We start from the raw sequence: 24,349 nt of genomic DNA, 5'->3' as shown, positions 1-24,349 counted from the left end.
TACAATAATATCAAAATAGTTCTCACTTCACTAACATTTTATATACAAGCAAAATACATATTTTTTCTTCATAAACACATTATTTGTAATTTAATAGAGTTTGAAAGGATTTAAAAAACCTTACAATCCCGATTACTTTGACTCTAAGATTAGCACTTAGCTTGAACATAAGGTACTGCTCCACAAATTGGGACACATGCTAATCTACATCACCTAGATCATAGTCAAACACAAGTAGCAATTAAGTGCTTGACTAAAAAAAAAAAAACTAAAGTCTCACATCCCATAACAACTCCTATGATCAAACTTCCCCACCCGTAACCAAACTCATAATCCAAAGTTGTAGCCATTAATTTTTCCATCCATTTAACTCATTAGACTCCTTAATTAACCTCAATAATAACCATTCAATCAATCCTCAAGTCACACACTTTGAATTTTCAACTTCCAACATATCCAATATTAAGAACCAAACAAGATCAACAATCTAAACTAATTAAAACTCTTATCGATTCCTAGTTTAAAAAAAAAACCCAATTAACAAACACCATTCCAATTGCCATATTACCAAATCCCAATAAATCCTACTTCCAATAATAAACCATAACCTCCACATCCCATATAAATTAAAACACAACATAACTAAACCGATTAACCTCTTATCTAACCCAAATAACTCCAAGGAACCTAAAAGATTTGGTCAAAAACTCAGAAAACTCAAAATCCTCAAAAATCCTAAAATCTCAACTTTCAAATATGAGAAATCTAAGAGGAAAAGTGAAAAACAAGTTAGAATCACTTACTTAAAGGTCTAGAGCTCAAAATCACTTAAGGACCAAAAATGCAAACCCTAGCAGAGCTCTCACATTTTCTCCTCCTTTCTCCTTCTATTTTTTGAGTTACAAATACTAGTACTTGGCAGCACTTTCACGCATTTGTCATGACAAACGTCACCTTTCGCTAGGTAACCTACATAGAGGGGCTAAGATTTTTGGCATTCGCCATGGCGAACTCAACTCTTCATCATGACGAACTTCACAGAAGTGATTAAGTCTCCTTTGTGATGTTCGCCATGTACAAACTCATGACAAAGAACACAAAGAGCATCCTCCCGCTTCTATGTCATTCACTGTGGTGAACTACTTATCTTGCCATGGCAAAAATACTCAAAGAGCCACAAGCTGCCTTAAACCAAACTCTAGCTTACCCTTTTTTCCCTTACTAACCACAAACAACCTTCACCACACCTCAAGATCATATTACAATCAAGCTTAATTATTCTTGATTAAAAAAAAAGATGTTACATCATGTAATGGAGCTTGTAATAGAAGGTTCAAACCATCTTTCACTATATAGCATCCTAAAGGGTTGCTGTCTACATTATAGTATCTAGGGAGTTCAAAATGAAAATATAGGTAGAGTCGATAATACAAGTTAGGCCCATGGGCCCAGCCTACCAGCTTGCCAAAAAAGGTAGGTTTAGGTTGGTATTAAGGTACGGGCTACTCCAACCCGTATTGCTTTGGACCCGCTCTGCTATGGGCTAACTCGCAGATTATCGAGCCAGCCCGCTTTTTTTTTTTTTTTAGATTTTTCATGTAATTCCCAATATGTTATATAATATAGTTAGAGGATTTCGACCCTCAAATTTCACAAGGACATTGTCTCAATTAGATCATTGCATATATAATTAAGCACTTTTTATATGTATGTAGTTATATAAAGAGCATGATCCATTTTTTATTTTTCATCTATTTGTTGCGTTACTATACATGTCTTTATAAGATTAAATAAACATGTGATACTTATATATATGTACACACACATAATAGATCTATTTAATTAATTTGGATAAGAAAACTAGTTAAATTAACTATTTATAAAATATATGTGTTAGTTTTTCTAAAATATCTTCTTAAATTATAAATTAATCCTCACATTATTTTATTACAACCTACTAGTCAAATTCAAGACTCCAAGTTCAATTTCAACATTTCAAACTAAGCCCAACCCATGGCTAGCCTGCCAAGGTGCGGGCTACTTCAGCCCGTACCGCTTTCAACCCTCATGGTCACAGGTTGGCTCGTATCCGCACTGCCAGTCTGTTTTACCAGCTTTAAATAAAGGTACTAAGAATTTCCTAGGCAACCTTGGGCGAACACAGAAAGCAAACCAACTGTGAACTCCAAATAGTAGGATTCTAAGATAGAAAAAAAACCCGCAATAAGGGATTAGCAACTTGTCAGTTGTTCAATGAAGAAGCTTGATGCTATTGGGTAGGCCACACTACTACAAAAAATAGCTTTAACGACACCCTTTTTCACCCTTTCTCCTCTCTTTTTTTTTTCATGGGTTTCATGTTTTTGGTGTTTTGGTTGATTGAAATGTTGTCGATAGTATTTTCTTTTATTAAAAATATGATTTTGATATTGTATTATGTAGTTTTGGTGATTAATCATATTTGTGTTCTTTTTATGCGAATTTAAGGCATGTTGGCTTAGAGATTGAAATGCTTTGATTTTTAAATGCATGAAATACATTAATTACTTGCTCTCCACAGCATGAGATGCATGTTGAAGCTTTTATAGTTAATTATTTTTTAAGTTTGTCATTTTCCCTAAATTTTTAGATATTTATGTTGAATTTTGATAATTTTTCATTATTAATCTGTTGAGTATTTGGCTAAAAGTTTTTTTTGCCATTAGCAACTTTGATTGATGATAAAATTTTGTTTAAAATTTCATGGCAAACAAATATTATGGGTTCACATTTTAGGTTCAAAATTTTTCCTCTAAAGAAGTTATATTTGTTTGTTTAAGATTGTTGTTGTTGTTTTGTTCATTATAGTTGTTGAGATTTGCTTCTTTTATTAGTTGGTTGACTTGACTATTATTGGTTGGTTGGTTGATAAAAACTATTTGAAATTGTTTATATTCAAGGGGAAACTGTCAGAATTTTTTAAAATAAGAAAGCAGCCCCTTGAATTTGTAATTAAGTATTAGTTAAATCTATTTGTTGACTAATACTTATTATTTTATCTATTTGATTCAAATAGGGTAACATTTGAATTAAATAACTAGAATTGCGCTTGACAACTATCTTCCTTGGCTATGTAGAACATTAGATCATAGTTGAAAGAAAGTTAGGAGAATTAGCATGGAATATGAAGATGGGATTGAAAGATTTCTTGAATTTTTTTAAAAGAAATACGTCTAACAAAAGTGATGGCTTGTACTATTATCCTTACATCAAGTGCTTAAACAAGACTTGGCGTAGTATTCCTAAGATAAGAGAGCATCTATTTTGTAATGAGATAAATTTAATATACACAAATTGGATATGACATGATAAAATTAGAAAGACCTTTTTGTTTGAAAAGGAGAAAGTTGTGAATGATAACTTTAGTGATAGAATTTTGGATTTGTTTCGTGATATTAGAGCTTAGTCCTTTACACAATTCTCTCTTGTATGTAAGCTTGCACAGTGATGCAGAGATGCTTTGGTACCCGAGTGTAAAGATGATCACACAAGATTGATAACTGTGTTAGAGTTGATGAACTTGAAGGTGAAAAATAATTGGACTAATGCTAGTTTCGCGGATTTGCTTGGATTATTGAGTGATATGCTTCCTAAAAGGAATTCACTTCCAACAGGAATGTATGAGATGAAGAAAATTTTGTTATTGTAACATCTCAGATTTTGGGCCTAGAAGTACAAAAAATAGCCTAAAATGGGCAAGCTATTGAGTCCCTATGAACCGAAGTTTTGAAAATGTAAAAAGAAGGCTAAAGGGATTTTAGGGACTAAACTACAAATTGAGAAAGTTTTCGGGACTAAAATGTAAATTAATTTAGAGACTCTAGTAAAGTCTCGAGACCTAGGAATGAGAAATAGAAATGAATATAGGCCAAAGGTTGTGTTAAAGGCCTCAATAAGATGAATTATGGGATTAAGTCGAACCAGGGGCAAAATCATAATCTCACAAAGTTTCAAGCAAAAAAGGGCAGTGATGGAAAGTAAGCTAGAATACTTTAAAAAAATTCTAAAAAAATAGGAATGAGGTTGAGAGGCCCGTATGAGGACAAAAATAATGAAAATACGAAACTTGAGAGGCCCGTATGAGGACAAAAATTGTGGAATTCCTGGGTTTTGGCTAATTATGAATATTAACAGAAATTAAATTATTTAAAATACACAGAGGCCTTAGATAATTGGAGAAAAATAGGGAATAATACTTGAGGAATTATCATAGATTTTAAAAATAATTCTATTCTCAGAAAGTGAAGAGGTTGGCTTTAAGAGAATTTAAAGCCTATTTATACACTATTCGGAAAAAATCAAAATAAACTGTTTATAGGTTGAATTTGACTTGAAAAATTAGAAAAGTTTCCCATGATAAATAGGTAGTGGTAGTATCTAGAGACAGATTCTTGGAGTTATAAATTGGTTGAAAGAATTTGACAAAGTTTACTCCGAAATAAATATTATTAAATGTTTTAATGAAAAGCAAAGGCAAGAATGTTTCTCCCTCTATGGCACACATATAATGCCATTTGGACTTATTTATGATAAGAAAAGGATACTAGAATATGTCCTAGTGGTACCGGGTAAATCAGGACTCAAAAAACTATCCAGTATGACATAGATTGGCAAGATAGGTGGAGAAATATTTAAGGGAATAATTATGCACAAATTTATTTTATTTTTCCTCCCTATTCTAATGCCAAAATGATGAAAGGGGCATGAAAGGAATTATCCAAGTTGTCGGTTAGAAATATGGAAGAAAATTAAACAAAATAAAATAGAAATAAAGCTTCTAGAAGGTGATTAATCAAGGTGATTAAGGAGATTAACCAAAGATTAAGCTAATTAATCTTGGATGACATAACCTCATGACATAAGCACCATTACATCACCCTCTTACACGACAAGGTCACAAGCCTCCTAGCTTAAGATTTGTCCATGTGTTATGGAGAGAAAAATGGAGGGTTGAGATTTAGCTACCTAACCCTTGCAATTTTATGAAACTTCAAGGGTTCAGAGTTAATGGGAGCACTATAAATACCCCTCCCTCCCCTTCATAATTCAGCCAACATAAGAACCTTGGAGATGGATTGTTGCTCTTGGATTCTAGGGGAGAGAGAGAAAGAACGAGGAAAGAGAAAAAGCAAGAGGTGATTATCCAAGACTAAGTACTTAATCAATGTATGTTTAAGTTTTCATTAAGAGCTTAATTACATTAATTCGAATTGATTACCTTGATTAATGAATGATTGGGATTTAATCTTGATGAGGTAAAGTGATTTAAACCTAGAGAATTATGTTGCCTTAATCATTATATGGTTTGATAAGCATGATTAGAGATTGGATTACAGATTAGAAGTTAAAGATTGATTGGAAATACATGATTATGCATGAATTAAGGAAGAATTCCAAGACCCTAAACCCATGTACACCTCTCGGCTAAGGAAGAAGAATAGACTAGGGTGAAAGTGTGTAGGATTAAATTGAGAACATGTCTTTAGAAGCATTAAAAATTGAAAATAGAATTCTGAACCTAAAACCCTATCCTATTCGGCCAACATAGAATCACGGAGAAGGAGATACATTTTGATGACACTAAGTTGATACATGAATTCTACATGTAAAATCTTGCAGAAAAAATCTAAAGGAGTTAGTAAAACAACGGAGAAAGCAATGACTTTAGAGAGTCAAGAAAAAAGGGGTTAAGGCAAACTAGGAAGTATTTGATGTTGAATTATGTAGTAATATGGAATGCCTTGGTGTATGATTAATAGGAATTGAGCAAGAGCAAGAAGAGTAACAAGAGGAAGAGCTAAGAGACAAGAGGACAAACTCAAAAGGAGGTAGCTAGAACTTCCAATCTTGATGTTAATTTTGCATTGTTCGTTTACTATATTTCTTAATGTCATGATGTGACATAGCTTGTTATTTTGAAATGTATTCAACTCCATGCATTTTCTGTCTTGGCTATGTCATTGTTGAGTTACTTATGGCATGTTACTTTGTCGTTTACCACAGCATGAACATTGCAAGAAAGAATGTTGATAACTAGAAACATAGCATAAATTACTTTGCATCGTTGACATTACTATTGTGGTTCTATGCTACTGAGAGTTCTCCTAAAATCTCACCCTTGCTATGTCTAAATTTTTCCCCGCCTAGGAGTTGGAAGTACTAGAGGAAAAGGGAAGGAGGTAGCCTTGGATTGTAGAAGCATGTATTATGTCATATTTTTATACGACTTGAACCTTTCAAGCAAGTTTTATGTAAGTACATAATAAATGTGGATGTATGACATAATGACCCTATTATGCTGTTAATTATTGTTAGAATATGTTGAGATGATGTTATATATGAAAATTACCGGAATGGGTTGACATGACATGTACTTCCAAATAATGACTCACAAAGAGGATACAAAGGACTATATAAGGGCCAAACTTGGCAATCATGTGAAGTTGAGCACATGGTAGATTTTAGTTACGAAATTTGGTAGAGTGATAGATCTTATTTTAAGCTTTAAAATGAGTGATCAAATGTTAAAATTGGAGTTTTGTACAGAAAATTATGCCTTTTCAAAGTTAGGCATAAATTCTTTAAAAAAAAAATTGACTAAACGAACGGATGCATCTTTGTGTGAAAACTGGGCATGCATGAGAGGGAATCATAACTAAAAGTATTTTTCTCTTAAAGATCTCTTTGAAAGCTTTAAACAGAACTTGAAATCACTTTATTTTGATTTCTCTAGATTTAATTATGATTTTTCAATATTAGCCAAAATTCTAAAAGTTGTTATGAATAGTAACCTAAGGACAAGCTTTTGACAACTAAATTGTCAAGCCTTATGGTCAACATATGTGGCTCCAAATACTTCCATTTGATACACTTTTGGGTACAAGGATAACGTGTTATAGTTATCATTAGACTCTTCTTGTTTTGGCCCCCTTGATAACACCGTATACTAGTTCAATTGCTTGTTTGAAAAGCCAACCAATGAAACAAGGATGTTGTTGAGACATGAGTTTATATTTATAAATTTATTAGTTTTAAAGTTTAAAATAGTGTGCTACAATATCATTTTTATCCAATTGTTCATAGAGTTCTTCAAGAATTCAGCCTATTGACCAAAAAGAAAAAGCCATCCACCTCGGCTAGTCATCCACTGCCAACATGGTTTCTCCTAGAAGTAAGTTTTTTTTTTTAATGAAGTTTTATATTTTTAAATTTATTAAGGTAAAGTTAAATATTTTCTAATGTATTATGTAACATCCCAAAAATTTGAAATCCTAGTAATGGAAATGTGAAAAATAAGACATGATTGATAAATATAATGTGTGAGTAAAGCATGGAAACCCAAAATGGGATGAAGCCGACTTTATCAGGTTTCTAGGGGCAAAACGGTAATTTTAGAAAAAGTTCTCAAAAATTCCCTAGAAATAGAAGAAGGTGGAATTAGGGGTTTTTGAGTCACCTATGATGTTTTGGGAGTGAGAATGGTCCAAAAGAAATTTTGGTGAAAATTCCCAAAAAAATAATTATTTTTGGAAAAATAGGGAAAAATAAAGGGGGATTAAAGTGATATAATTATTTTAATTACCTAAAGACTCCAAAAATTCAAGGAAAAATATGGATACACTTCCTAGGAAAATATATGAATTTATAAAATTATTTCCAAGCATTGGAAATGTAGGAAATAATTTATGGGGAATTTACTTCTGAATTCCTATTCGTAAAGACCTGATTTCGGAGAAAATGTGAAAAAAATACCTAGAGGTCTTGAAAAATTTCCAAAACTTTCAGATCACACTTTTGGAATAAATAGGGATTTATCATGAAAATAAATAGAATTTTTGAAGCCCTTAGCTATTTTTTCCTAATAGGGGGCAAGAAATTGGGTATTATGTGACCAAATAATTTTTAAAATTACCCTAACCAATTCCATTGCTTCCTAATCAGTTTAACCATTTATTTAGCATCCAAAAAGGCCCAAATTCATGCCCATCATGACCAGAACAGCTGGCTTGTGTGCTGGGCAAATTTTCAACCATTGGATCAACTCTCTTGAAACTTGAGTCAAAGCATGTGTGGCTAGGATTGCCCCCTCATTTTGGCCGACTTATGCACTTAATTTTGGGGTAGAAATAGCTGCCCAATGGTAAGTTTTGGAGCAGCAAATGAGGTCTATAAATACCCCATAATTCAGTCAAAATTCGTGCAAAAATCTGGAAAAATAGAGGAGGTTCTGCACAAATTTTTCTTAACTTCCAAGCACCCTTCAAACCACTTCCAATCCAAGGCTAATCATCAAGATTTAATCCAAGACTCCTTAACGTATATTTAGGCTTTAATTTGATGCATTTTTCATGGCCAAATCGTGACTTAAATTGAGGGGGAAGTATTGTTCCATTTCTATTATGCTGGAAGTTCTAGGAGAGGATAGCAAATTGAGTATGAGCTTGTGTTGTTGATGTTTGGTGCTGTTTTAAATGAGTTATGGAAGAAATTACCCTAGGACCTATGACTATTCAGTTCGGCCAACTTAAGAACTCAAGGGTAGGAATTTTTTCAATAAGTTTTAATGGTTCCAATGGATTTAAAATGTGACTTTGTGTAGGATTATGCCATGGAAGTATGTTTAAATTCATTGGAATCAAATGTGGAAATTTATGACCGTAAGGGAAGGTGTTCGGCCATCTTGAATTCATGGACTTATGATTGGATTTTGATAGTTTTGATGCTTCCATTGAATTCCTTGGGTGTTTTTGTGTAGGGTTATGTAGAGGAATTGAATTTGGAAGCATTAAAAATCAAAGTTGGAAATTTGACATCTTCCCTTGTAAAAATTTGTTTCTGTTTTGATCAGAACTTAAGGAAGGGATTTGATTTTGTAAAATTTGATTTGATATTTGAATTCTACATGAAAAACCATGTAGGAATGGCTAAGGAGGTTTCTTGAATCAAAGGGAAAACAATTAGGCCGAAAATCCCAAGAAAAAGGGTTTAATGTTTAAGTAATGGGGAATGTGTTTGAATAATTGTTGAATGATTGGTATTGGTGTTGGTTTGATAGGTACCTTAACAAATCCTCAAGAAAACATCTTGAACTTAAAGGAAATCAAGGACCAAGTACCAAAAGGTAGCATTGAATTACACTTTGATTGCTTTCTTGCTTGCATTGATGTGTTAATGTGTATGTGTGCCATGTGTGCCATGATGTGACTAAGCTTTATTGCAAATGTTGATTGCAATGTTTGAATTATGTTGCCTTGACATTATGTCCACTGAATATGTGTATGATAGCATACTTTCCATGGCATAAAAGCATGAACACCTAAATAAGATAAATGCACAAAAGCATTGCATGTAGTGTTTGCAGGAATGCATGATAATTGTGATTTTGTGCTACTGGGATTTCTTTGAAATCTCACTCTTATGTTTAACACCATCTAGGAGGAAGTTCAAGCAAGGGAAAAGGCAAAGAAATTGTCCCGGAGGCCTAATGAACAATTAATGTACCCTAGTGTAAATTTTGGAACTTGTTATGTAATATTATATGACCTTGGAAATGTTTGTTGGATAATAGCTCCTAATGGGAGCTAAGCATGTATGCCTATGTTTAAACATGTGAAATTATGGTAGAATTTATGTTCAAGCATGTGTTAAGTCCCAAATGATTAAGGATGGGTAAAAGGTTAAGGAAGAACCAAAACAAGTGTAGTTAGGGGATGAACATTCCTAGAAAGAACCAAACTTGGCACACACGAAAGAAATAGCAAATGTTTGAATCTGGACTTGAAATTTGGTAGACTTATAGATCACATTCTTAGCTTTAAATCAAGTGGTAGATCATTAAATTTGGAATTTTGTGCAAAGAGCTATGCCCTTCCAAAGTTGGGCCAAAATACTGAAAATTCCATAATTTATCAAATGAACAGTACATAATTGCGTGAAAACTGGCATTAATCTGTGAGAAATTGATACCTATGAGTATTTTTCCTATGTAGAGCATTTCATAAGCTTCGCGTGAGACTTAGAACCACTTTGTTTCGATTTTTCGACATTTAGTTATGATTTTTCAAAGTTGACCCGATTTTTAGGAGTTACATGAATAGTAACCGAAATCAAAATTGTTAGATATGATTAGTTTTGATGATGTCCAATAATAGAGCAAAAAGTTTGCATAAATTGTTTACCTCATATTTTGACTAACTATCATACTTAAAATCTTGTGTAGCTTCCTCAAGAAAAGAAAGGAGTTATTATGTTGAACTTTGAGTTATGGAGAATGATCAAGAGAAAGAAGAAGAGAGATTGAGAAAAGAAGAACTTGCAAGATCAAATGGAAATATTAAGATTCAAGTTCATAGATTTGATGTTAAAAGTTGCTGTGCTCAATCAGAAGTTTGAATGGCTCAATTGGAAGCTACAATGCACAAACCAGAAGTTATATAATCATATATTGAGTCACCCTTCATATAAATATTGAAAATAAGCTTCAGAGGTGATTTTCATGGGCATTTATTGATCAATTGATCGATCAACCACTTATCAATCAATTTATCGGTAAAACACATACTCTGTTATGCTCTGTTCTTCGTTCAGCTTTGATATAGGTTTGATATTTCTCTAATATCTCTTAAACCACAAATCCATTTGAGGTGAAACTTAATTCATATGAAACTAGACTCAGAACACGATTCATGGACACCAAAATCAACTTCAAAGAGTTTCATATTGGGGAGATATGCTGTTCGAAACATTGCAGTTGGGTTTAACGCCTTTATTCTGACCTTCAGTCATTGTGGAGAAGATAAATTTGTAACCACAATGAATTTTGGGGTGATTTTTGTTGCATTAGAAAGTCAACTCAAAGAGCTTTCTGGGGATAGGTCATTTGCAAAATTTGGAGTTGAATTGGAAGATTTATGATCACTCAAAGTTAACCTTCGTTTTGCTTGAATTAGAATTCGAATTTATTGAGGCAAAGACCAGAAGTTCTACATTGATTGATTAAGCTCTCAAGCAACATGCTACTCAAACATGTTATTAAGTAAAAACACTAGAAGAAATGAGAAAATGAAAAGCCATTATCAGATGTTATTCAAGCATGATCAAGCAACTACATACTCGATCACTTTATCGAGTTCCTGGTACTATCTCTTCAAGTCTTCTCTTTTATCTTTATATGCATTATTAAGGTTTTATCAATAACCTGTTAGATAAATAGTTTTCAGATAACGTTATGGATAAATGTATTTATCGATCACTTGATCGATAAACAAGGTTAACGTTATGGATAAATGAGTTATCGATAAGAAGACAGATAAATGGTAAAGTTTCCTACTCACGTTGTATTCTGTTCTATTCACCATTTATCGATCATTTTATCAAACAATTGTTAATCGATAACTGTCCTTGCTTGCTAACTGTTTTATCGATAATAGGTTCTATTTAAAGTTGCCTGACAGATTCTTTAATCAATCAATTGAGATCAATCAATGGTTTACCGATCAAATGATCGATCATCACCATCTCACTACACTTACTTGTTTTAAGTATTTTTTCGATCACCTGATCGATAATTGATTTATTGATAAAATAATTGATCATCCAATCTTCTGAAACTTCTGTTTTCACATAATGTGATCAATCAAAGTTTTTCCTAGTATTTCTAAAATAAGTTTTCAATGATATTTCATCAATCACTTAATCGATTAAGGTTTCATCGATCACTTACTTGATCATCGTATATTCTGTGACTTCACTATGAAAAGCTTTGTTAAACCTTTTATCGATCAGTTTTCCTATCAACCGTTTATCAATAAAGTATTCGATAACACACTTTGAAAATATACTTATCTTATATTTAGCTTTATCGATAACATGATCGATCAAACGTTTTTCAATCATCTGTTCGATCATTGCACCAGTTCATTTTCACAGTAGCTTTTCATGATGATCTTTAAAAGCTATTTTCTTTTCATCTTCAAGCTTTTCTCAGCCTTCCTTTAACACATAACTCTCTATTGAAAAGACACGAAGGCAAACGTAATTTGAAAGGGATTAACCTTACATATTTCATTTGGAGTTCACTGCATTCATGTTTCATCATTTATCGATCATTTGTTTGATCATCATATGATCCATAATCTAATCGATCATTGCATATATCTACTATATCTTTTCTTCATATAATTAATCGATAATATGATCGATCAAAGGATTATCGATCAAGACATCGAACAAGTAAGTTCATCTTATTTTTTGAATATCTGATGATTGATTCCATGTTTTCCAACTTATTATTTCTAAAATTATCAAATACTTATCACTTGATTTGAGGAAGATTATTTTAGGTAAAGAGCCACAACGAATTTATGATGTGAAGAATTGACTTTTGTCATAAGCTTCCAACGGCTAGTTTCAATGGTCATATTTCTCGAGCCAAACGGGAAGAAAATGCTCAACGGTCAAGTACCCAACATCATCTATAAATAGAAGAGCATTCAAAAAAAAAAAAGAGAGAAGAGTCTAAGCTTACAACATCAAATGCTAAAATGCCAAATCAATATATTCTCATTTAGAGCTCCGAGAGAAAACTCCCTGTCTCTGTACTTCATAGACTAAAACTTATGTATTCGTAAGATAGAGAGGAGAGTTTTTCAGATGTGTTTAAGATTCATCTATCACTTCTTTGAGAGAAGAAATATTCAAACTTCATTATCATTATCAGATTGTATCCTTAAGGTGTGTAAGGGGGAGTATTTACCTTAGTGAGAGGTTGCTATTGAATAGACTGGTTAGTCTAAGGATTGTAAGTGGCATCACAAGTGCCTGGATCAAACTTGTAGTTGTAGTGGTTCTCAAGTACCCGTGTTAAACTTGAGGGAGATAGTCGATTGAAAATCTCAAGGGCAGCCTGGGGACTGGACGTAGGTCGGTAAGGACTGAACCAAGATAAATCATAGTTTGCATCTTCTCTTCCCTTACTTCTTTATATTTCTAGCTAAACCATTTTACTACTGTGATTATGCTTATGTCGATTCATTGTTTTTATACTCAGGATTTCTTATGAATTTCATTACATTGCAAAAAGAATTTTAATTTTAATTAACACCCAATTCACCCCCTCTTGGGTGTTCAGCCATTCTTACAAAAATTTTACATCTTGGTTTTTACCTACTTTGAGCATTGTGTAACGATTCCGAATGGTTCCAAATGACGTATAATGGGGTTTAAAATGAAGGTGTGACATATTACATTCTATTTTTTATTTTGTTAGTACCGTTGTCAATGTGGGGGTGCTGAATGTGGATATTAAGTGATCTGTTATATTAGTGATATCATTAAGATAGGGATCACTGATAATCTACTCAAGATAAATAGAATTTACACAATTATTTTTTGATTATTCAATTATTTTTTTCACATTTTTAATTCTTCGATTATGATTTTGTTCATTCTAATTTGTAGGCATTTGAAAATACCAACAAATATCAACTCGATAAAATCAAGGCAATAACGGATGATTTGGCAAAATCATTAGTTGAGCTTATGGGTTGATAAATAGTTATTGTAGTTAAGTTGTCAATTTTGGTAGATGACAAAATTTTGGTTTTATTGCTTCACTAACTTTTTAACAGGGTTTTTTTACGTGCTTGCTGATTTGGTTTTGTTGAACTAGAAATTAGTTAAGTTATTGATTAGGTTAGTTGAATTTGGAGTGAAAATTTTGGTTAAATTTGAGTTTTAGCATTGAATTGTCCATTGAGTTTTAGTTGAATTAAGTTTAGTTCAATTGTTCAATTGGAAATTTAAATTGTAACATTGAATTGGTTCACCATTGAATTGGTTTACTAACTGAAATTGGTCTATTTTAGTTCAGTTCAATGTAGAGAGTTTGTATATGAATTAAGCATATATATATACACACACACAAATATATATAATAGCAACTTTAAGGCATTTTAACGATGGTTAATAGCATAATTGTCGCGGAAAGTCTCCTTTAACAACACTGTGGAGGACTTTTTCATGGCAATTTTTTACTAACAACTGGTTTGGAAAGTTGTTTTCACGGCGATTTTGTGATGACCATGAAATCCTTTGTTTATAACGTTGATAGCATAAACGCTGCCCCTAAAATCACCGTTAAAAGGCCTTTTTAACTGTCATAAAAAGTCTTTTTTGTAGTAGTGCCACCAAAAGTGGTTATCAACCAAAATCATCGTACCATTCCCAACATGCCATTTTAATCTCCCTACTATGATCCACACATTTTCAAAAAGCCCCTTCCTTAGTCATGAAGTTTTGTAAGGGTTCTTGATAATTGTTTCAGTGGATAGGTTAATATACTTGATATTTAATGTGGAAGCCAACAAGGATGGAGTTTCTCAAGAGATTATTCTCCAAAATTGCTTTGCTAATAGCACTTAATTCTCCCCCAAAGAAAAATGGCAACCTTGATTGGTCTTAAACCGAATCCTCCTTTTTCAACAGCTCGAAAAAGGACATCACTTTGAAGGAGGTGCATTCTCTTCTTCCTAACACTATAATTCTTCCCCAAAAAAATGACACAGATAGCATTAATTCGATCACACACATTGATGTAATTGTATGCATGATAAAAGGTGAATATTAGCTTATGCCAGAACAGATTTGATGAGAGTTAATCTGGATGCTTGAGACAATAGCTTCGATTGCCATTAGCTTATCCTTGGTTCAAAATAATCAATTAATTGCTGACATATCAGACTCTTGCTTCTACCTAGTTCAATCTAAGTTTCTAAATAGTTCCTAAGCCTTGAGGCAAAGTGAAAGCCTAATAATTTTGATAATCTGACCTTCTCACAATCAGGAATACTGGGGCTAAGCAGAGTGATCAAATTGTGAATTTAAAAACCTATAGTCGAAGATTAAAATGAAAATTGTGTGTGTGTGTGTACACATGATTACACAATGAGTCAAGCAGTCTTGTTATTTTTTACTTGCCATAATTAAATGCCATATAAACAACATTAGAGGGGTAATATTCGTAAGAGAAATGGTGGCAAATCACATCTATATATAGAAAATTTCTTTAAGGGTGATTTATTTTTATTTATAAGAGAGGCTAATTGGTATGAGGGATTTGAGGGGAAGGGGGGGAAGGGGAGGAAGGAGGAAGGATTTTAATTATTTTTCCTTGTTTGGCAACACACAAATTTAGGAGGGGAGGGAAAATTTTCCCTCCCCTCCCCACCCAACCTCCCCTTCAAAATTGGGAGGATTTGGAGGAAAATGACAATATTTTGTTATGTTGTGACTATTATGCCCATATTTATTTTTAATATCCCTATACTACCCTAAATCCTTTTCTTGTCTCCGGACGCTTCTCTCCTTTGCATGACTAAATATTTCTTTCAAAGATGGGATACAATACAAGCTGTGGCTGAACATTACCTCAACCTTCTTTTCAATAATACTTCACGCTTTAAAGTATATTAAAATTTTGGTATAAGTATTGGTCAATATATTAGATGTTATTTACAATTCTATTTTATTAAACATTCTATAAAATTTGAAAAAATAATCTTAAATAAAATAAGGGCAAAATTGTCCATGTTAAAATATTTTTCCCTCCCCTTCCCTCATGAACCAAACAAGATAATATTAAAACTCCTCCCCTCCCCTCTTTTTTTATAAATCCAAACAAGATAATATTAAAATCTTTCTACTCTCCTCTCCTCCCCTTCCCTCCATTAAAATCCCTTCCCTCCCTTTTCTCTCATTGAGCCAAACAGACCCTAATAGTTTATGTGAAATTTTTAATATCATTTTTTATTTATTTCACTAATTATTGATTAGTCTTATTGTATTAATTATTTTATTTGCTCATTCTCTCTCTTATTCACTCTTTATAAATAAAAGCATTCTTGAAAAATACTCCATCCGTCCCTTTTTATAAGCAACATTGGACTCCATAATGTAAATAAAAAAATTAGTTAAAATTATTTAAAGACAATAATTGTGTAAAAATTGAAAGTCCTTTCTCCAAAATACCCTTACTTATATAGGATAGAGAATATAAGAAAGACAATAAGAAATTATTATAATAAAGAAAATGTGTGATAGAGAAATAATAGTTTGGGAAAACGAGATAATAAATATACTAAGTATTAAAATAAGTAATTAATAGAGGCAAAATACGAAATTTGCTACAAAAATTTAAAACAACTCACAAATATTGCCTATATTTAGGGATAAGAAAGGGATGATACTTATTATTTATAAAAAGAGATGGAGGGACTAAGTTACACTTATCATGTATTTATTGTATTTGACTAATTTTAATTATTTTCTTACATAATCCAATTATTCATATTTTATAAAAAGGACATTACCTACTTTCTGAATTATTCATATTATAATAAAATGGCGCATTCATTGTCAAGTGCTCCGGAAAGGTGATTGATCATCACCTTCATCTTAATCATTGCTTTCTTTCATCCAATAATACCAAACTGAAAAAGCATCCTCATCCCTCTCATTCCTCGGCTCCAAAGACTGCTGAAACTTAAAATACATGCCTGTGCTCCACAAATTAGAACCTTCAGATACATTTGTGAATACTTCAAGCAACATATACAATATTTTCTTGTTCACCCGGTCAGACACGCAGTAAAAAATTTACAATCACAGTGAAAAAACCACTTAATTTTCACACCCAAAAAAAGGCCACTCAATTTTTCTCCTATAATATATCCAGAAAGCTTTATAAATGTCAACTTTCTTTAGATGTGATCTTACAGCATCCAATATATCAGTGTATATATATCCTAATGGGACTATTAGTCTATATATCAATCTTAGTTGTGCATCCAAGGAAGTCTACCTCTTGCGCTTGGACTTCAAAGAGGTGACAGACTGCGAGTTGTTGTGCCAGTTTCGTTTTCTTTGGTTGATGAACCAGTTATTAATCTGCTTCAGATGCAACCCTGTCTCCTCCACAAGTTTTGCCTTGTCATCTTCCTGAAAATATTAGAGGTTGTGAATACCAAACAGTTACCAATTTTATCATTAAATGTTCAGAGCCAAAAACTCAGACTCTGGTTTTGTTCTGGCAATATTAATATGACGACATTAATTTTGGATAATTAATCAGAGCCAATATTCATGCTTTGCTGTTGATGAACTTACAGTTGGGTAGGGCCACTTAGCATGTTGTTGCCACCAATTCTTCAACACTGTAGTAGTGTCACCTGGTAATTTCCCAGCTCTTCTTTTCCTTAGGATTTCCTCTCTCACATCTTCGATTCTCGACTTAAATCCCTGCACATGCTAATAAACCTCGTTAATTCGCCCTAGTGATTAGAACAGTAAAATAACAAGACTGGTTTCTGAATAGATTAAGATGACCTGCTTCAGCTCTATCTTTAGTTCCTGACGAACTCTTTCCATTAGGGACCTTTCGGATTCTGTAGGAAGTAATGGACCAAAACCCATCATGTCATGCCCTTCAACGCCAGACTGATCCATTGAGAAATCCACCGCCATTTCGTCTTCATCGTCTGACATTGTTGCCCCACTTCCTTCTCCCAAAGTCACTCCTGAGATCAACAACCACCAAAAATGGGGAAAGAAAAATCATCTCACCGCATGTTTGCAAATTCTCGATCGTATTTTGTGCTAAATCATAATCAACTACAGCAACCCAAGTTTGTCTTTGGTCATATAATAAATACACAGATGGAACTTGTTCAGATTATAAGCCCTTTTTCTTAATCCTCAATATAAGACTTTTTGTCTAAAATATTAATTTTTTTGAATGTACCTTACTTTAATATTCCCTAACTAACTAAATCAGCTTCTAACAGACTAAACAACTTTTCCTGATTAATGAACCTCATTAGGAGTGATTTTGAAATTCAAAAGTATTAATTAACTTTAATTTACATAAAGCAGTTAATATGTTTACAAAAAGAACTGGAGGAATCACCAGATCAGTTTAACCGCCACATATCAGAATTGAGTATATATTTGGTTGAATACATAATGTACTCCTACAATTTTTTGTCAATGTTAATAATTGATATCTACAAAAGGTGAGGTATGCAGGTTGTCGATTATCCCCTTTCTCAACTTAATCCAAAATTATTGTGGAAAAAGACATTATTGAGAAAGTCTTAATTTAAGTGCAAAATAAATCAGAGGTACGAAGATAACCCTAGGCCTAACTACTTTCTCCAGCAAATAATATATATAGTGGAAGACATAAAAGGCCAACCTAACTAATCGACGTCCCCTTTTTGTCAGTGGATTGGGGTTTCTAGCATATGTCATGCTTATCATGGAAGGCTTAAATTATTTATAGTTGACGCTACACAGCCAAATATCGCCTAAACAGAATCTAATCTGTTAGGCCAGATTGCAAAAAGGATCTCCTCAAATTAGAGAGTTGTGTAATATGATCTCCCCAACTTCAATGGTTGAACAAAATCCTTTTAAAATTTTTGTGTGAACAAATCTTAAATTTTTTTTTTGGGAAATCCAAAATCTTAATACTACTTGTTCATGTAAGCCAAGCAAGTAAAAACTAATAAATATTCAACTTGTAATCCCACGTAATTAACAGCCTATGACTGCGTTTTCATTTCTTTTCCCAATTTTTCTATCTGGACTGGACAAAAGGCCCTTGTTTGAACATTTGGAACTACAAGCTGGATTCCTCTTTCTTTGCTTTTCTTTTCTGTTTTTAACTAACTTGGCTTACATATATAATCAATTTTACAGTCAGTTATTGGAATAAAAGAGTCATATTACTAAACTAAAATTTCGGAGATCTTCAGCAACTAAGCTAAAATAGAAGAGAGTAACTTGTTCAACCCTCGAAGTATAGGGAATTCTTTTCTTTTTTTTTCTTTAATACTTTTCTCATAAACTTCAGGAAAAGATCTCTCAGGGCAACCAAGTAATTTGTCTTGCTCATTTTACTTTAAAAGAGGAGGATTTTAATATATTTTGATGTACGAGAGAAAGTTAAATATAAAGCCTTTGAATTTGCCTTCAGTTCTTTCTCTTTCCTGTACACCCCCCCTCCAAAAACCAAAAAAAAAAAAAAATCTCTTTTTGTTAAGTTGCCATATATCATCTACGGTCAAAAAATAATCAGATGTGTTGCGAATAGTAGCAATTACCTTTTGAGATTCATATACATTGATGCTACATGAAAATAGTCACAAATATGCATCACACTGAACATTTCTGATCAACTTCCTGATTTATTATGGAATGGTTTAAACCTCAGTTCAGTTTTGTTCAGGTAAGGGGGAAATACTAACTCCGGTCCTAATTATAAGAGCCAGTTGACTAATTTGAGAAGATTAAGGAAGTAAGTTGAGCTAATTATTTGTCCTAAATAGGTGTTGTCTTTCCTAAAATATCCTTGCTAATCAAGTGTATTAATTAGAACTATCATTATTAGAAGGGCTACTTTGGAAAAAAATGTATAAATATGAGAGATAAAGTGGATTGGGATCTTATATTTAGGACCAAAATAAAAGTCAAACAGGGTCTTATATTAAGAACCGGAGGTAGTATTAGCTTGCTTAATTAGAAACTTCCAAGTATCAAAAGTTAATAATGATGTCCCGGGGCATGTGCATAGCTTTTTCTTTTTTTTTTTGGCCGAAGAGTGCATAGCTTTATGAAACACAAAAATTTCCACTTAAAATAACATATCACAAAATTGAGATGATTTTGAACTAGGGAAACATGAAAGTCGGTAACCATAATATATATATAGAGAGAGAGAGAGAACAGGGTGCTATATGTTTACAAAATGAACTTACATACACACACTTATATCAATTAATTCATTTTGCAAACGCATAATCAAGTTTTGTTCATATTATATATTACAGTTTATTTATAATGTTTGGTATTAGAAAATTTAAAAAAATTTATATTCTACAACAGCATCATTTCAAAGAAAAATGAAAAAGTTGGACAAAGCGATATTAACAATCTATTGATAAAATAAATAAATGCACTTTTATCTCATCTAAATTAATTATGCAAAGTTTAAATGTCAGCATACATATAAAAAGAAATAAATCCTTTTTAATAATCAGTAAAATTGACCAAAATATGAGAAAATGGGGCGCGTGCATACTCCACCGGACCAGCGCCTTTTATTATGTTTTTTGCTTCAAGTGTTTGTACTTGCCTTTTCTATTCAGAAAAAGGAGGGTGAAATACTGAAATTGACCACAATCATATGAAAGACCTCCTCTTTAGTTTACATCTGTAAAAGGCATTTATTGCCTATAATTCTATAAGGAGACTTCTATTAACCAATGAACAGAGAGTGGTAGCCTGACCCAGGCAGCAATATTACTATATCAGGAATAGTGGGTATTGCTGATACTGATGCCGAATTGCCGATTGCCATGATTGATAAACAAGATAAATATTGGGTCTATTTAGTATGTTTCGCAACATCTTTTCAAAAGAACAGTTTCAATAATGCCAAAACAAATTAGGACATATCAACAGTTTTCACCTAATTAATCAGAAACGAGACAAGCAAAGGCTACGTTTCACTAGGGACTTGTATGTTTTTAACTCATGCATTTCATTAGATAAATCATATGTTTATACGAAGACTGAGCAATAATAAATTATATCACTATAACTGATAAATAATGTAGTTTGCAGATGTTATATGTGTATTAACTCTTAAGTTCCACGCAATTCGGTAACAGAAAATGCACGGTATGAAAGCTCTCCATTCTTGAACCAAAAAATAGAGGTTGTTCAGAATGCCGTTATCACTCTCCACCAAACTTGGACCACTAATCTTCACACCATCCATATATTCTGTACAGGTCCGTCCAGATAACACCGCCATCCCTTCAGACATACCCGAAACCCACAAAAAATTATAAAATACTGGATATACCATACGATTCATTTTGTCGCTGTACGATAAAAACTATATATATATATATATATTATGAATTAGTTTAACATGATTACTGTTAAAACAAAAGTTATAAATATATATATTGTTCTGTACTTACAATATATAATTATATATTTTGTACTACTCAATTATGAGTTGTATTGATGTCATGAATCAGATATGTAGGGTTTATTATCATGACAAAAACATCGTTTTTTTTTCCCCTTTAAATTCAATAACGCATTACAACTTAGCTAAACAAAAAACAATAATTTCATTACATTTATTGCGGTTAAATATGGACAAATATTTTTTAAGCAGCTATTAATATTGTTATGACATAATCATTGTTCACACAAATCAAAGCAATGAAACAAGCACCAAAGCATTAAAGGAGGGGGGGTACCTGTGAGAGCTTGTAAGGTATTTTCAATATCACGACAGGCCATAACAGCCTCCACCGCATGAATTCTGACATGCTGCTGAAGCTGTTCTTTAAAGCTACACAGCACTACCAAATACTGTGCCTGCAAAATTTGTTACGAGAAATAATTAAACGGTTAGACCTCAAACTTCACAAGACGTTGGCGAAATATAATTCTCTGATCTGATGGTTATTTGATTCTTGAAAGTTTTCTGTTAACAGTTAACCTCTAATGAGTAAGAAATTGAAGTATGAGGGATAAAGCGTATAGATCCACAAATCCATGGAGGTTATGAAAACATCACAGTACCAGGAAGTTATCGAGTTCTTGGCGATCTTGAGGTGAAAGGGAATGACTGTGAAGCGAGGCATAAGACCGAAGAAGCTGACGAGACTGCGATAACTGAGCGTCGATGAGCGGAAGCTGATCGATCGGAGTGGCGACACGGAGGCAGCCCACATGGGCGGCCACAAGCTGCTCACATAGAGGATGCGCCGCTATCTCCACCTTCAGCTGCCGGAGGAGCTCACCGGACGGGGACAATTCTCCTCTCAAACCCCCACCCATAATTCCCAATCCAGCTTCTTGCATTTTGCCGATACAAAGGGCCAAAAAGGAGAAGCAAAAAATACAAAAGCAGGGAATGAATGAATTGGGGAGGAAAGTTGCTGAGGATGAGAGTGAGGACCACTCTACGGGGATTAGAGAGGCGCAACTTTCTGCAGCAGGGTCTGATTAGGAAAGAAGAATTGGGAAACGCGAAGAAAGAGGGCAATTGTGTGGTGGGAAGAGGGTGTGCGTGTGAGAGAGAAGAAGGGAGAAGGATGAAGAAGAGAGGGGATGTTGTTGTAGTTGTTGCTGCAGAATCATTGCTATGAAAGGGGATTGGAAGCGATGTCAGAGGACGGAAAAAGAAAAGAAAAGAAAAGAAAAAGCACTGGATAAAGCTGCTCCCCTCTTCCGTGCCTTCCCCGACACAATTCTATTGCTTTTTGTAATTTGTTGTTCTTTTTTTCCTTTTAAAAAAATACAATTCACCGAGATATTGAACTCAAACTAACCAGAAAAAATAAAAAAAGACTGTCAAAATAAAAAAATTATATATAAGGATCAATTTGTAAAAATTGTTGTTAAGATCATATTATTAATGTCAAAACCCATACTAATATTATTATGGGTTCTTATTTATAATTTTTTATTTGGACGGTTTTTTTTACCATTTTTCCAACTAACTATTCCATATTCATCAAGTAGTTATAACTATGTTTCATGCAAATTAAACTCAAATTTCTCCGATATACTTAATATACTTACTATATATTTTGTAAATTATAATTAAAAACTTATTTATAAGTTATTTTAAACAAGTCCTCAAATAAAATTAAATCAAATTATACGACACTCTTGATAAGAAAGGCTTGTCCAATTAATAAGGGGGTGGCTTATATTTTTTCTGGTTTTTATTACAGGTCATTTCTAACTCATTCACAGATATCAATAAAAATAGATAAAAATATTAAATTTATCATAAAATTCAAGTAATTTTTAATATTACTTTATTAATTATACTAAATTTCAACATCATATTAATTTTTATTCTCCTACCACCCTTAATATGGGCATAGACGATAAAAAAAAGTATTTAAACTCCTTGAAATAAGCAAATTTCTTATAAAAAGAATCACAAATACTTATTAGTTGATGCCTTATAATAAGGACAAAAGAAAGTAATACACAAAATTATGGGTTTAAATTCTATTGTTCATATGAGAACTTTGTTGATAAACAATATGTGAGCATCTAAAAAAATTATATAGATTGAGATTTTGTACTACCTTTAATATTTAATATAAGAGCTAGTTAAAGATTCAATTTGATCCTAAATATAAGGCCACAATTTATCTTGTCTTCAATATTTATTCATTTTGTCCCCAAATAATTCATGTGATGATTATATATGTTAAGGGGTTTTCATAAAAAAAAAAAATAGTTGCAATACATATGAAAGATAGGGATATTTAAGAAAAAAATAATATTTATTCATTACAAATAACTAACTAAACTAATTTTTTAATATTCACAAACTCATCATCTAACTAATTTTTTTAATGTTCACAAACTATCTTATATTAAAGATGGAAAGTTGTATATGGTACCAAATTGAATACTCCAAGTAGCTCCCCTATATCAGGGATGAGAAGGAGCATATATAATTTTTTCACTCTTACCGAGTGTGTTAAGCCTATCTCATTGTGAATGAAGGATTTTTTTTTTGTGGCCTACTAGTTTAAATTAGACAGATAACATTTCTTTGTCAGTTAAAACCAAACGTTCAATAGTAAAATTCTATAGTTTTTTATGACAATGTTCTTTACATATAAGAAAAAGTTCGCTTCGTATCTATTAAAAAAAATTGGTTTAAATTTATTCAAACATCTATAAATAACATCAATAGAAATATTCATAAGAAGAATTTAGGGAAAATCTCAAATAAAAGCCCAAAAAAATAAAATTACAATTTAAGTTCTTCAATTCATAAAATTACTATTAGAAACCAGGTCTTAAATATGAATTAAGAAATTTTAAGAAAAATTTCAAAATACCCCATCCTTCTTCTCTTACGCATCCATTCTGGAACAAGAATGGAGAGCCCCAAGGTTGCGATGACTGGAACCGGGATAATGATGACGGAGGAGAGGGAGGCTCGGAATCGGATTTTCTCTTCTCTTCGCCATTCCAAGTACAATTCATGCGATTCCTTGTTTGAACACTGCGCCAAAGTTCATTACTTTGGTTTTCATCGCATCAGGAAAGCTCTAAGCTTGGATTTTTATGGCTCTTTCAAGCTGATCAAGCTAGTGTCTGAAAATGCCAATTTCCTCCTCTCTTTACTTCATATTATGGGTTTGTTGATGAGAATAAGAAAATTGAAGCTAAAAACAATGAAAAGGTTAAG

At 32.6% G+C, this 24,349-nt stretch overlaps 1 protein-coding gene across 1 annotated transcript; it reads right to left on the bottom strand.

Annotated features, from left to right (window-relative positions):
- Positions 1 to 16,316: 16,316 nt before the first annotated feature.
- LOC114754595 (homeobox protein HD1) lies at positions 16,317 to 22,306 on the bottom strand. The gene is made up of 6 exons (XM_028943387.1): positions 21,703 to 22,306; positions 21,375 to 21,495; positions 17,422 to 17,612; positions 17,203 to 17,334; positions 16,898 to 17,034; positions 16,317 to 16,592 (listed from the first exon to the last, which is right to left on the bottom strand). Exons 1-6 carry the CDS (start codon positions 21,982 to 21,984, stop codon positions 16,580 to 16,582), a joined length of 876 nt encoding a protein of 291 aa, XP_028799220.1. The 5' UTR covers positions 21,985 to 22,306; the 3' UTR covers positions 16,317 to 16,579.
- Positions 22,307 to 24,349: the final 2,043 nt, after the last annotated feature.

This window comes from Neltuma alba, unplaced genomic scaffold (genome assembly GCF_004799145.2).
Source record: "Neltuma alba isolate B1F8T4 unplaced genomic scaffold, ASM479914v2 tig00010165_pilon, whole genome shotgun sequence".
Classification (NCBI taxonomy): Eukaryota; Viridiplantae; Streptophyta; class Magnoliopsida; order Fabales; family Fabaceae; genus Neltuma; species Neltuma alba.
Note: the sequence above shows the minus strand (reverse complement) of the source record. Positions and strands in the feature narration are given on the sequence as shown.

Excerpts from the sequence above, each read along its gene's own strand:
- LOC114754595 (XM_028943387.1), bottom strand. The coding sequence starts at position 21,984 with ATGCAAGAAGCTGGATTGGGAATTATGGGTGGGGGTTTGAGAGGAGAA. Across the intron at positions 17,613-21,374 it reads TACCTTACAAGCTCTCACAG|GAGTGACTTTGGGAGAAGGA; the intron begins GTACCCCCCCTC and ends TGTTGATCTCAG. Across the intron at positions 17,335-17,421 it reads TAAAGATAGAGCTGAAGCAG|GGATTTAAGTCGAGAATCGA; the intron begins GTCATCTTAATC and ends TAGCATGTGCAG.